The sequence below is a fragment of the Pinus tabuliformis genome, chromosome 6, assembly GCF_031772625.1.
Source record: "Pinus tabuliformis cultivar Carrire ecotype Pingquan chromosome 6, CPIR1, whole genome shotgun sequence".
NCBI lineage: Eukaryota > Viridiplantae > Streptophyta > Pinopsida > Pinales > Pinaceae > Pinus > Pinus tabuliformis.
In genome coordinates this window covers 565,335,555-565,350,280 of record NC_142292.1, presented here as the reverse complement: position 1 = coordinate 565,350,280, position 14,726 = coordinate 565,335,555, and the positions used below count along the sequence as shown (strand labels likewise).

The 14,726-nt window shown below is 39.7% G+C and overlaps 1 protein-coding gene across 3 annotated transcripts in view; it reads left to right on the top strand.

The window, feature by feature from the left end:
* The window catches only part of LOC149259773 (uncharacterized), a 230,732-nt gene that overhangs the window by 41,216 nt on the left and 174,790 nt on the right, over positions 1-14,726 (top strand). For all 3 annotated transcript variants that reach the window (XM_089377198.1, XM_089377189.1, XM_089377207.1), the window contains 2 exons: positions 9,970-10,041; positions 10,143-10,217. In XM_089377198.1, coding sequence (XP_089233324.1) covers positions 9,970-10,041; positions 10,143-10,217 — 147 coding nt within the window. The remainder of the gene's footprint in view (positions 1-9,969; positions 10,042-10,142; positions 10,218-14,726) is intronic.

Genomic DNA, 14,726 nt, shown 5'->3' with positions numbered 1-14,726 from the left:
AACTTCTTGGCTAGTTGTCCCAAGGGGACAATGTTTATGAAATCTGTTAATGCATCTGCACACATTAAAGATGTACGTTTATTATGGGAGTTGTTGGACATCTTCATTCAGGAAGTAGGCCCACAAAATGTTGTCCAAGTCATAATGGGCAACGTTGCAAATTATGTTGCAGCAGGCAGGTTTCTTATGGAGAGTTATCCTAATTTGTTTTGGACACCTTGTGCTGCTCATTGTATTGACTTGATGTTGGAGGATATAGGTAAGATTCCTCTTGTGAGGGATATTTTTGAATCATCCAGGAGCATAACAAAATTTATATATAATCATGCATCTGTGCTTAGCTTGATGAGAAGATTCACCAACAACTAAGAGTTGGTGCTTACACGATTTGCCACTACTTTCATATCTCTTCAGTCTTTGTTGAATTCTATGTGGGATGTGAAGAGCATGTTTCTTTTGCAGGATTGGTGTGCTTTATTTATTAGCCACAAACCAGAAGGAGAGGGCATATGCAAACTAGTTTCATATAATCAGAGCTTTTGGGCAGGAGTAGAGGAGGTGTGTGCCATTTTAGAACCTTTGGTAAGGGTTCTTCGGTTGGTTGATGGACACAAGCCCACAATGGGCTACTTGTATGAGGCCATGGATAGGGCCAAAGAAGCCATTCATGCTTATTATGAAGATAAGGGAGATGAGGAGTTAGAGAAACAACAGGTCATATGGAGAGTGATTGATGAGCGATGGAACAATACACTCCATTTCCCCATTCAAGCTATAAGTATGTACTTCAACCCCGCATTTTCTTACTCCTGTGGTTTCAGATTTGATCACGAGGTGATGGATGGATTCTTCACTTGTGTTGAGAGGATGGTGTCAGCTTAGCAAGAACGTGAAGATATTTCTAAAGAAATGGAGTATATAGGATGGCAAGTGGCACATTTGGTTTTACCATGGATGTTATGAATAGGATGACCAAAATGCCAGGTAAGCTTTAGTTTGTTTCAAGTTTCAACTTTCAAATTTCATAATTCATTGTCTCTTCATAATTTGCTTCAAGTTTAGAATTTCAATGTTTTAATTTTTTTTTTTTATGTTTCTCATTTTTCTCTTAACTTGTAGATGCTTGGTGGACAAGCTATGGTGACAGAGTACCCCATCTCCAAAAGCTTGCCATTTGAGTGCTCAGCCAAAGATGCAGTTCCTCTAGGTGTGAGTGCAACTAGAGTGTATTTGACAAAATACACAGCAAAAAGTGCTATAGGTAAAAAAATTTCAAATTAAAATTTTGAATTCATTTGATTATTTTTAATATTTAAATTTTCTAAGTACTAATTTACAATCTATGACCCTAATACAGGTTGGAGTCCTAACGCCTCAATGACATGTTCTACGTCTACTACAATCTTCGATTGTGGGCGAGACAACTTCTGAAAACTCCTGATGTGGAAGCCATCTCATTGGACAATATTGATACCACTGCTACATGGAGGGTCAAGACTGAGAGGCTGACCATGGACTCGATCCCTGATTTTGTTAATTTTAGGCAACAATGGTATGTTCTATGCTTTAGAGCAATTTACTTCAATTTCTTTATGAGCCCAATATCAATTTCAGTTTAGCAATCACATAAACATGTAAGTAAAATGTTGATAGAACATTAAACATAAACAATAGAAGACAAGCCAAGACAAGAGGACACAAGATGTGGCACCAGCCAGGGACAAACTCCAATGTGGAGAAACCCTTGATCAAATCTTCTTTTAGTCTTCAATAGTTCAGTAGAGAGAGTACAATTTACAAATTCTAATAATTTATAACAACAACAAAAGAGCCCTAAACAGAAAAGTTAACGCTGGTCAACAGGGCAGATTTGACCCTCAAAGATTTGGTCAACTTCAGTCAACTTCGGCCTCTAAACAACAAGATGAAACAACCCTCAAAACAACCGAATTCTGCCCAGTCAAAGTTTGGTCAAACAGTCAACCTGCAGTCAGCCCTAACTAGAGTCAACGCTGGTCAAACAGTACAGATTGCCTTGATTTCTGTGCCCAAAAATGTGGCCTGCCCAAACAGAAATAACCCTCACAAAAACGCAGTCAAACAGGTCAACGCTGGTCAAACCCTTACTAAATTGGTCAACGCTAGTCAATGTCCAAAACATAAAATTTGCTGTCCTTTCCTTCGTACGTGTGGAGAGAGAAGCTGCCCAAAAATCGTACCCAATTAGATGAGGAGAGAGAGATGTGCGAAGATGAGTGATGTCCAAATGAGGATGAGGCATCATGTATTTATAGGCTAATGTTGAGGATGAATAGACGTGACTGTTTGGCTTCTAAGCCTACATGAGTTTGCTGGCCGACCTTGACAATTTGTCCATAATATAAATAAATTCATATCTTCATTTGTACATGTCAGAATCGGATGATCTTTAGATCAATCCTACACCTCTCGAAGAGAGGAATCAAAGAAAAATATCAACTGTCATAAATAAGATGACCCATGTGGAGTTTGGCCCTAGTTTCCAATTTTAACACTCCCTCTCAACTAGGGAGAACTCCACTTGCTAATCTGTACTATCTCTGACATCCATGCATTGCTTTGCTCTGCTAAACTATGAAGAAGAAGAAGTGATCGAGAATGTATCATATGATTCTCTACTGACCCGAAGTCAGTCCCAATCAAAAGAGAGTTTCTCATACCACTATTACTGATCGAAGTTATTTCCAATCAAAAGAGAGTTTCTCATACCACTATTACTGATTGAAGTTATTTCCAATCAAAAGAGAGTTTCTCATACCACTCTTACTGACCCGAAGTCAGTTCTAATCAAAAGAGAATGTCTCATACCACTCTTACTGACCTGAAGTCAGTTATAATCAAAAGAGAATGTCTCATACCACTCTTGCTAAGAAGTCAGTTCCCATTTGTCCCAGATCAATATCGGACATCCTAGCATAGGGAGTACGTTAGTACACAATGTGTCCATCGGTAGTACTATGGTCCCTATCCTCATTTCCCTACTCATTGGCCAGATGAGAGGTACTTCCCATGAGTCCCAGACTGCATGGGTAGGATGTCTCGGCAGGAGAAGGATGAACCACTCGTCTTGCTCACATGTCGCCAAGGGGTATCACAAGGGAAGGATGAACCACTCACCCTGTACACAACAAACCACTAGGGGAAGGCTGAACCACTCACCCTATGGTTGCTCACCGCTCCAAGAAGTACCCCAAGCCCCCTGGAGCTCCTAGAGCTCAATGTCCATCTCATACAGGACCCTCATAAGAGGGTCTCTCCACGACTCCAAGTTGTTCTTGGAAGGCCAAGAATTTGACCTTCCCCAGGGGCTTTGTCAGAATATCGGCGACCTGCTCATCAGTCCCAATGTGATGGAGCCTTATTGCTCCTCATTGTACCATATCCCGGATAAAGTGGTACTTGATATCTATATGCTTGGAGCGATCATGAAACACAAGATTCTCTGATAATCGGGTCCCACTCTTGTTGTCACAGAGGATCACGTCGGTATCCAACACATGTCGAAACAATTCACTGAAAAGCTTCCTCAACCACACAGCTAAATAGGAGGCCATACTAGTAGCTATGTATTTGGCCTCGACGGTGCTCAAGGTAACCGGTTTCTGCTTCCTGCTCATTCAACATATCAAAGTAGAACACAAAGAAAAACAACATCCAGAAGTGCTCTTGCGATCCACCACACTGCCAACCCAATTAGCATCAGAATAACCATGCAACCTCACATTCTGGCAATGTATCTCAGTCCATGAGTGATTGTGCCCCAAAGATATCTCAGAAGATTCTTGGCGGCAATCCAATGTATATGATGAGGCTCAACCATGTACTGGATCAATGTGTTAACTGCAAAACATATGTCCGGACGAGAGTTCACCAAGAACATCAGTGCTCATATGAGTTGACGATACTCAGAAGCATTTCTCAATTCAGGTCCAACAACACTACCACATAACTTCTTAAAGTTAAGTTCCATTGGAGTAGTCACGGGCTTGCAGTCCACCATCCCAAATCTTTCCAATATCTTCACAACATATTTTCCTTGAGAGGAAACTTTCACCTGGATTTTGCCAGACCTCCAACCTTAGGAAATAGTGCATCGGTCCTAGGTCCTTCATCTTAAATTCAGAAGCCAACTCCCTCTTACATTTGTGAATGAGAGGGTCTGCACTTGTCAGAAGAGGTCCTCCACATAAAGTATCAAAATGAGAGGTTTATCATTTTCAACCTTAAAGTAAAGGTTCGGATCAACTTCACTTCTAGTGAATCCCAGCTTCATCAGATAACTATCGATCCTCTCATACCAAGCCCGGGGTGCTTGCTTCAATCCATAGAGAGCTTTCTTCAACCTGCATACATGAGATTCCCGATCATGTACTTCAAACCCCTCAGGTTGTTCCACATAGACTTCCTCTTTGATTGAACCATGCAAGAAGGCGGTCTTGACATCCATCTGATGTAGGTTCCATCCTTGCGAGGCAGCAAGGGCTATGATCGAGCGGATGGTGGTGTATCGGGCAACAGGTGCAAATATCTCATCGTAATCTACACCTTCCTTTTGAGAGAAGCCTCAAGCAACAAAGCGAGCCTTGAACTTTTCTGCACTTCCATTAGCTCCATGCTTGATTTTGTAGAGCCACTTAGAAGTGACAACCGATTTGTCCTGGGGTCTAGGGACCACATCCCAGACATCATTCTTCATAATTGACTCGTATTCTTCATTCATAGCATCCTTCCATACTTGTTGCTTCACGACTTCTTCGAATGATGAAGGCTCATTTTGAATGATAGTGCTCATGGTAGTCAAATATCCTTGGTACCTGTTCGACTTCTTGCTTTCACAGAAAGTCCCCCTTGGTGCAATGTGCCTCTCAGCATCTTCGAGAGTCTCCCTAAGCCATGAGGGTCTCCTCTTGGAGGAGGAAGGCTCATGAGGGAGTGGATCAATAGGATCCATAGGTTCATCAACATCAGGCATTGTTTCATCCTCTTTTTCACCCTTATTTCCTATGTCAACTTCTTTGTCCTTCCTTAGGATGGGAAGGTTGTTGATCTTCCCGAGGGCCATATCTTCGTCGAAGGTGACATCATGACTTATCTCAACTTACTTTTGACCAGCCACATAAATTCTATATCCCTTAGAATTTTCACTATAGCCCACAAAGATTCCTTTCTTCCCAGATGCACCCAATTTGCTTCTTTTCTCTTTCGGCACATGAAAATATATGGGGCTTCCAAAAATTCTAAAATGAGAGACATCGGGTTTCTTACCAGTGAACATTTCTTCGGGAGTCTTGGAGTCCAATGCTTGATGAGGGCATCAGTTTTGAACATACACGACGGTATTTGCAGCTTCAGCCCATAGAAACTTCAGAAGGCCTTGATCATGAAGCATGGCACGAACAACTTCTACAATAGAGCGATTCTTCCTTTTAGCCACACCATTATGCTCGGGAGTGTATGGCATTGTAGTCTCCCTCTTAATGCCAGCTTCTCTACAATAATCTTGGAATTCATTGGATTCATACTCGGTCCCATTATCAGACCTCAATATCTTGATTTTCTTCTCGAATTGGTTTTTGATCAAGGCTTTGAACTGTCAGAACCAGGCGAACACTATATCCTTCTTCTTTAAGGAGTAGATCCAGGTCTTGTGAGAATGATCATCCACAAAGGTGAGATAACATAAGTATCCTCCCAAGGAGTTAATGGGCATCATACCAGATATGTCGGAGTGGATCAATTGCAATATGTCTACAATCTTGCTATTACTTGAGGGGAATGGTCCCCTTGTCAGTTTTCCTTTGTCACATTCCGAACATACACCTTCATGCCCTACTTTGAACTTGAGCATACTTGTCACCATCTGTCTCACATTGGGTAGGGCCTTATAATGAAGATGGGCGAACCTCTGGTGCCATAGTTCAGATTGTAGAGATGTGTCGCAAGACATGGCTCCCAATGGACTTCCTCCAACTTGATACAAAGTGTCAACCCTGAACCCAAGAGTAAAAGCATCTTTGAAATTTCTTTTCCAAACACGTACCTTTCCATCGATAAAAGCCACCTTGAATCCTTTATCTTCCATTGCTGAAATGGACACTAGGTTCTTGAGATCGGGTACATATAGTACTTCTTGCAAATGAATAGTGTTACCTTGATTCAATTGAACGGTAACATTCCCTACTCCCTTCACGGGATAGGTGGCATCGTCTCCAAGGATGATCTCCAAGTTTGTCTCCTTTTCTATCAGATTAGAGAGGGCTTCCTTGTATCCAGTGAAGTGCCTTGAGGCACCACTATCAATCAGCCAATTTCCTAAAGTGTTCGAAGGAGAGAAAGTGGAGAGGGCCAATATAAGATAGTACTCTTTTTGCTTATTGTTAACAACATTGGATTCAGTTATGTTCCTTGATTTCTTGGAGGGTTGACCATTTCTTTGATGTCCCACATTCCTTTTTCCTTTGCCATTGGACCTGCCATTCCTTTGATCGTTGTTGTTGAAGTTGCCCCTGGAGTTGTTATGATAGTCATCATCTCGAGGTGTATCCCTTCTATTAGGACACTCCCTTGCATAGTGGCCAAACTTATTGCAAACAAAGCATCTTCCCTTTCTTCCATTTTTGAATCCTGGTCTTCCTTGACTTTGCTTCTTTGAACCTGCATTGTTCTTCCTCTTGGCATGAGTAGAGAATGCAGTGGGGTTGCTTCTATTAGAAGGCATTTCTTGCTCCACCATTCTTGTTTCTTCTTGAATGCATCTCAACATTAATTCTTCAAACCCTGGAATTCGATCATTGTTGAGTATAGTGGTTCTAAATACATACCACTCGGGTGAGAGTCCTCCAAGGGTGGTGAGAGTAAGTTCCCTGTCAGGAATGACTTCTCCAATTGAGAGTAGATCATTCTTGATCTGAGTATTTCTCAATAAATAGGATTGAATGTCCTCATCCTTGCCCTTCTTAATATCCTTCAACTTATTCTTGAGAAAGGGAATTTGATTAGCATTACTAACCTTGAGCATGCCAACCAACCTGTCGTATATCTTCTTGGAGGTCTTCAATTCAGAGATATAGGCCACTAGATGCTTGTCAATGGAATCCCTGATAATCTTCTTCACTCTGAATTCAACTTTATTGTACTTGGTCTTTGCAGCAGCCAGTGCATTTGAAGGAGGCTCAGGGATTTTACCCTGCCCATAATCCATCGCTTTCTTCTCTCCCAAGATCAAATCAAGAGACATCTTCCATCCATGATAGTCAGATTTATCATGGAGCTTGTCTTTAGCCGGGAAGTATGATGAGGAACCCATTGAGTCTTTTGTCCTTGTCCAACTGCCTTTGGTGATTGCTCTTTCACTCTTGCTTGGGCTTTGTCTTCACCTCACCTTTGATACCATGTTAATTTTAGGCAACAATGGTATGTTCTATGCTTTAGAGCAATTTTACTTCAATTTCTTTATGAGCCCAATATCAATTTCAATTTAGCAATCACATAAACATGTAAGTAAAATGCTGATAGAACATAAACATAAATAGTAGAAGACAAGCCAAGACAAGAGGACACAAGATGTGGCACCAGCCAGGGACAAACCCCAATGTGGGGAAACCCTTGATCAAATCTTCTTTTAGTCTTCAATAGTTCAGCAGAGAGAGATAGTACAATTTACAAATTATGATAATTTATAACAGCAGCAAAAGAGCCCTAACTAGAAAAGTCAATGTTGGTCAACAGGGTAGATTTGACCCTCAAAGATTTGGTCAACTTCAGTCAACTCTAGCCTGCAAACAACAAGATGAAGTAGCCCTCAAAACAACCGAATTCTGCCCTTCAAAGTCTGCTCAAACAGTCAACCTGTGGTCAACCCTAACCGGAGTCAACGCTGGTCAAACAGTACGGATTGCCTCGATTTTTGTGCCCAGAAATGCGGTCTGCCCAAACAAAAATAACCCTCACAAAACGTAGTCAAACATGTCAATGTTGGTCAACGTCCAAAACAAAAAATTTGCTGTCCTTTCCTTCGCACGTGTGGAGAGAGAAGCTGCCCAAAAATCCGTACCTAATCAGATGAGAGAGAGAGATGTGTGAAGATGAGTGATGTCCAAATGAGGATGAGGCATCATGTATTTATAGGCTAATGTTGAGGATGAATAGACATGCCTGTTTGGCTTCTGAGCTTACATGAGTTTGCTGGTCGACCTTGACAATTTGTCCATAATATAAACAAATTCATATCTTCATTTGTACATGTCAGAATCGGATGATCTTTAGATCAATCCTACACCTAACAGTCAACCTGCGGTCAACCCTAACCAGAGTCAACGCTGGTCAAACAGTACGGATTGCCTCGATTTCTGTGCCCAGAAATGCGGTCTGCCCAAACAAAAATAACCCTCACAAAAACGTAGTCAAACAGGTCAACGTTGGTCAACTTCCAAAACAAAAAATTTGCTGTCCTTTCCTTCCATGTGGAGAGAGAAGCTGCCCAAAAATCCGTACCTAATCAGATGAGAGAGAGAGATGTGTGAAGATGGGTGATGTCCAAATGAGGATGAGCATCATGTATTTATAGGCTAATGTTGAGGATGAATAGACGTGCTTGTTTGGCTTCTGAGCTTACATGAGTTTGCTGGTCGACCTTGACAATTTGTCCATAATATAAACAAATTCATATCTTCATTTGTACATGTCAGAATCGGATGATCTTTAGATCAATCCTACACCTCTCAGAGAGAGGAATCCAAGAAAAATATCAGTTGTCATAAATAAGATGACCCATGTGGAGTTTGGCCCTAGTTGCCAATTTTAACAGATTGGTTAGATGTGGATCTAGAGGCACTAGTGACAGAGGAGGTAGCAGTTGCAGGGGATGGAGAGTTAGAGGTAGAGGATGAGGAGTAGGGTGAGGAGGCAGAGCAGGAGGAGGATGAGGAGGAGGAGGTGACACTATCTAGTATGGGCAGCAGCAAAGGACAAAGACCACCTCTTTTATTGGCTTCTAGAGGACAACTGAGTCCATTTGTATCCCTAGGGGTAGGGCCTTCTTCCTCTAGAGGAAAAGGCAAAGCCATTCCTATTCCCGTAAAAGGGGCAGAGGATCTCAGTGACTGATTACTTTATGACATGTAGATGACTCATGATATACGTTTATTATATTTTTTGTTGATATTTTGACTCTTGCGAGTTGAGTCTGAGACATGACTCAAGATTCAGGACTTGATTCACTATTTTGATATGTGATGTAGCACTAGACTTCATATACATATTATATATTAGCTTTCTTTATAAGTTTATGTGGAAATGCATTTATTTGATGTTGTGGATACTTTAGATGCAAAAAAAAAATGAATATTTTTGTCTTTTTTAATTTTGCCGATTTTTTCAAAAATCTCCTAACTTTAATGATTTTTTCAATTTCTGGACCCTTGCCGATTTAATCCCGACTTCGACGTTTTCCACATTGGTTCTGATATCCCCAAACTGGTCTCAATAATGTTGGGTGGTCTCCCAGAGGGGAGGTAGGTTGTCATTAGAGGCATTTGTACAATGAAAGAATGAATACCAAAACAAGCACCGTATTATACCGGTTAGAGAACAAGATATTGATCAAGTAAAAACTTGTATTTGTACATTAGGAAGATAATAGAGGTGGTGTTTCCCTCAAGGAGGTACTCCTTAGTGTTTGGCTGGCTACTATGCATATATCCTGAATTTTGTGACATCCTTACGTAAAGCCTGGGGGTTGACTACTTGTAATTGTAAAGTCTGGGACTTATTTCTACATTCTGTCATAAAATTCTAGATACTGCACAGTTTATTCAACTGATTGAGAGAAAACCCTTTGGTGATATTTAGTCTATGGGTTCAGTATCTTGTACTTCTGTTCTATTACCGTTTCTAATATACATTGTGATGCTGAGGCTTTTATTTACACAGATTATATTAGGTTCAGCTTCAGCGGCTCGCCAATCTATTTTAAGAGAGATGGGGTTTAATTTTACTGTCATGGTATGTAATCATGTTTCATTTATTTACTTATTAATTTTGTAATTGGCAGTGATTCTACTTGTCAGCAGATTACTATTTTTAAGACAATCCCATTAATTTAGATTGCAGATATTGATGAGAGAGCTATTCGGAGAGAGAATCCTGAAGATCTGGTAATTGCTTTGGCTGAAGCAAAGGTATATTGTCATACCCTGAAGTAAATTATCCTCCCTTACCTTATGATACAATGGAAGGATAATTATTATGTGGCGGGCAAGATTAATCTTTAATGGTTTCCCTTGTGTGCATGTGCATTGGAACGGTTTGTTTTCACTCATTTTTAAACTTAGTTTTGAGCTGATTAAGCATATTTTGATGTTTGTGTGCATATAATGAATGCTGATAAGTTATATAGTCTTGCCTTATATCAGATGATTATTTTTTGAAAGTTCATATGTGCAACATCCAAAGAAACAGATCACAAGGTTAATCTTTTTCATTAGCTGTCTAGAAAAACATGGCAAAGACTCGAGAGGCAAAACCCTGTTTTAAAATCCAATATTTCATTCAAAAGTATCTATGAAATTCTTGGATATCTTTGGAAAAGCAAAATTAGGAAAACACTAGGTAAGTACATTACCTCGCTAGAGGACACTCACATCTAGAGTGAAGTCAAGAAAACACTATGCAAGTACATCACCATGCTGGAGGACACTCACAACTAGAACATGAACGAAGCATGCAACACAAAGTGCAAGTGATTGGAACCTAACTAGGTGACCAACATAAAATTGGTCCATGAAGAGCATGGTGCACAACTGAAGCAATTTCTACCAACATTCCAACCTTTGGAAGCTAGAATCATTAAACCAACTTGCACAAATCTTGTTTGTGATGAAAATCGCAAGTTTACCTCTCATGCAATATAAGGAGTGCTACCCCTTACTTCTAGGGGTAACTATAGGAAATTTTTCTTTGATGATCCACATTATTGATAGTGGTCTTGGTGATGAAATTCAACATTTTCCATAGACAGTAGCCCACATGTGCCAAATGAAGTTAGAGTAGGAAGGGTTCAGCCAGATTTAGCAGGTGCCCTAAATTTGGTAGAGGGACCCACAAGTGGGGCCAAGGTGCAGATTTCACTTTTTCTATTGTTTTTGACTTAGAAAAATTTGAATTTTCCTATAGTAAAAATTTAGAGCGATCTCAACTGTCCAAGGAAATTTAATCTCAGCCATTTGTGGCAGTGGTGGGCCCAGGTCGACTTCTAAGAGGGAAAAGGGTGCAGAACTTGGTCATTATGCACTAGAAGATCTTAGTGTTCAACTCAGCTAAGAAAAAGAGTATTCTGCTCAGCGCTAGGGTTTCAGATCAGCGAATTAGAGGGAGAAGAGAGGCCGATTTAGCCTCAGATCACTTCCAACAATTCACAGACTTCTTCTAGGGCCGAAATTAGTGCGCATAAGAGGCCATACAATCTTGTACAGGGCGCAAAAGAGAGGCCACGTTGGTGGGAAGTGCACAGACCAGTGTGCAGGGGGTTTGCAGAGGAAAAGGGAAGTTTTTCCCTCATATTTGTAATCTCTTTCTGAAGATTTGCTGAGCTGAATAATAAAAAACACCAAGATTGTAGGTTTTCCCCAGTTGGGGTTTCCTGGGTAAATTTGCTGTGTATTGTTTACTGGTGTGTTTTTCTTCATTTGTTCTTTATTTCCGCTGCATGATAGTTAGTAAACTTAACCTATTTGTTGGTTAAAGTGAAAGTTCAGTTTTCAGCTCTTTACTTCGTAAAAATTCACAGATTAGATAGTTGAGTTTTAAGAAAACTAACAACATGTGCCTTTGATATCATGATTAGCTCACTCATTTGTTGATGATGGTGCTCAACACATGAGGTACATTTGTCCTTTGCTTCATATTAAGTGTTTATATTCAATGTATTGGACATGAAAGTAGGGATCATGTGTTGAATTAGATAATAAATCATGATGCTTGGAAGTTATACCTTTTTGTTTTTTTTCATCTTGGTAGTCAAGTGTTGCCATTCTTAGAGAGAGAGGTATCTTGATAAGGGTAACATGCCCATGTCTTTCCATACTTAACACACTCAGTCTATTCCCTTTTTCCATTAGTTTTTTCTTTTGGATTCACTGTTACATGTACCCCTAGAAGGTCCATGCTTCATAATCCCATGACAAGAAGGGGCTTGGATGCCCAAGGTTGATGCAACTATATAAAAAGGAGAAAGAGCATGCTATGAATTTCAAAACGCAAAAGAAAAATGAGAAGCATATTAGTGATGAGGCCATTGCCCCAAGTCCTATGCAATGTAATGCATAACTAAAGAAGGACTGAGATGAATTAGCCTGACCCCTATGCAATGAATTGCATATAGAAGTAAAAGGGGCCTACAAAACAAAAAAGAACGGATATGAAAAAAAGGTAATGAAAGGGGTAGTTAGACACAATTATGAGGAAATGGTAACTTAATGCATAAGCACGCCTCTAAAAAGGTGCTCATGAGGATGAATATCTTATGTAACCTTGCATATCAATGACTCTATGCCCATGAAGTAAACCCCAAACCATATAATTGTCATTTACACTTGCACCTTGATGGGTTTCTTGGGAAATATTCCTTTACATGGGTATTGACACACCTAATAGAGTTTAATTGTTGAAATTCAATTGAAAGATTGAATTTATTAACATGATAATTACTTGTGTAGATGTTTTTAGTGTTCTTCTTAGTTTTCCTTTATTATTCATTAAGCAATTTCCATTCAAATACAAGAAAATTGAGATCATAGTGCACAAGAGACAAGAGACACCAAAGATTAGCCCAGAGGCTAGGGAAAAAGCCACAAAGGGTAAGACCTGTCAATTCTTTCCTTATAGATTCTTTGTCAACAAGAGAAATCCAAGTCAAATCTAACCGTGAAGATCCAATTGCCAAGTCAGCCGTCCACCAAATATGAACTTGAAGTCTCAGAGAACTTGCATCATCATAGAGAAGGTGCCACAAGAACCCCGAATTGTCACACAGGAACTCCGAACTATCACAGAGATATAGTCACAGGTAGCCTCGAACTGTCACACAGGAACCCCGAACTATCACAGAGATATAGTCCAGTGTTGTTAAAATCCCGATAAAATCGCGATTTTATCCATAACCCGATCAAATCGTGATTTTTATCCATAAAAATCGCCAATTTTTTTTATACCCGATTTTTTCGAAAAAATCGGGATTTTTTCAAAAAATCGGGATTTTTTCGAAAAAATCGGGATTTTTTGTGAAAAAATCCCTACTGGCGCGGGCAGCGGGCTTTTATATGCAAAAATCGATTTTTTTTTTTATTCATTTGGCTGTCCGCGCGGAGGACATCAGTGAAAGCAGTGACATTTTCTCGCAAGAGGGGCAGAGGAAATCAATAGGATTAGAGTCTTAGACTTTCATTTTATTGTATATGACATTATGACATGATGAGATACATTATCATATTTTTTGTTGATATTTTGAGGCTGAGTTGGGACTCAGGACTTACTATTCAGGACATGATTCAATGTTATGTGTGATTTTAGCGCTAGAAATGATATTCAACATCTTATATATTAGTTTTTTTATCATATTTATGTGTCAATGTATTTATTTTATGTTGTAGATGGTTTAGATATTAAAAAAATTGAAAAAAAATGAATATTTTTGTGCCAAACGATTTTTTCCCGATTTTTTCCGCTTTTTTCCCGATTTTTACGATTTTTTCCGCTTTTTTCCCGGCGCCGAATAAATCCCGATCGCGATTTTAACAACATTGATATAGTCACAGGTAGCCTCGAACTGTCACACAGGAACCCCGAACTATCACAGAGATATAGTCACAGGTAGCCCCGAACTGTCACAAAAATGTAGCCTTAGGTAGCCCGAATTGTCACAGAAATGTAGCCGTAGGTAGTACGAACTGTCACATAATGTAGCCTCAGGTAGCCCTACTGTCACAGAGATGTAGCCGCGCGTAGCCGAAATTGTTACAAAGATGTAGCTTGAGGTAGCCCGAATTGTCATAGAGATATAGCCACAATAGTTTGGATCCATAGAAGATATGTTGCCACAAATAACTCTATGTGCCTCAGACTCCATGCCACAGACTCGAAAATTGCCTTACTTAGAAGAGACCCGAGTTGGATGCCAAATGGTGGAGGATATGTGAAAATATATAGTTGTTCGTTCATGTGAAGAGACACGTCCTTTGGTCAGGCCGACTTGTCTTTTTGGAGGTCCGACTTGGTAAATTGGAAGACAAATGACATTTACAAAAATTTAAAATTTTGTTTCTTTTGCAAGGGTCATGAATGTTGAAGAAAATGTAACTAGGTTCGGTCTTCATAATGACATGATCTTTGTAATTGATATAATAAAAGGAAATAAATTATTTTTGTAACCTTGCTACATGGGTTTCATGAGCAAGAAGTGTCATTAGGTGAAAGACTTCTTCTTGATGTCTTTAGGATTTATTTATATATCAAAGAGTCATGTCATGTGTATAGAAACTCTTCATGAGTTTATGTAAATATGTACAAGTCTTCAAAGTTGTGTAACAACCCTCCAAAGACCAAGATCAATGCCTCAGAAGCAAGCTCACCGAAATCTGCAAGCAAAACAACAAAGAAATCTTATACCGGCTCCAAAATGAATTAAATATATA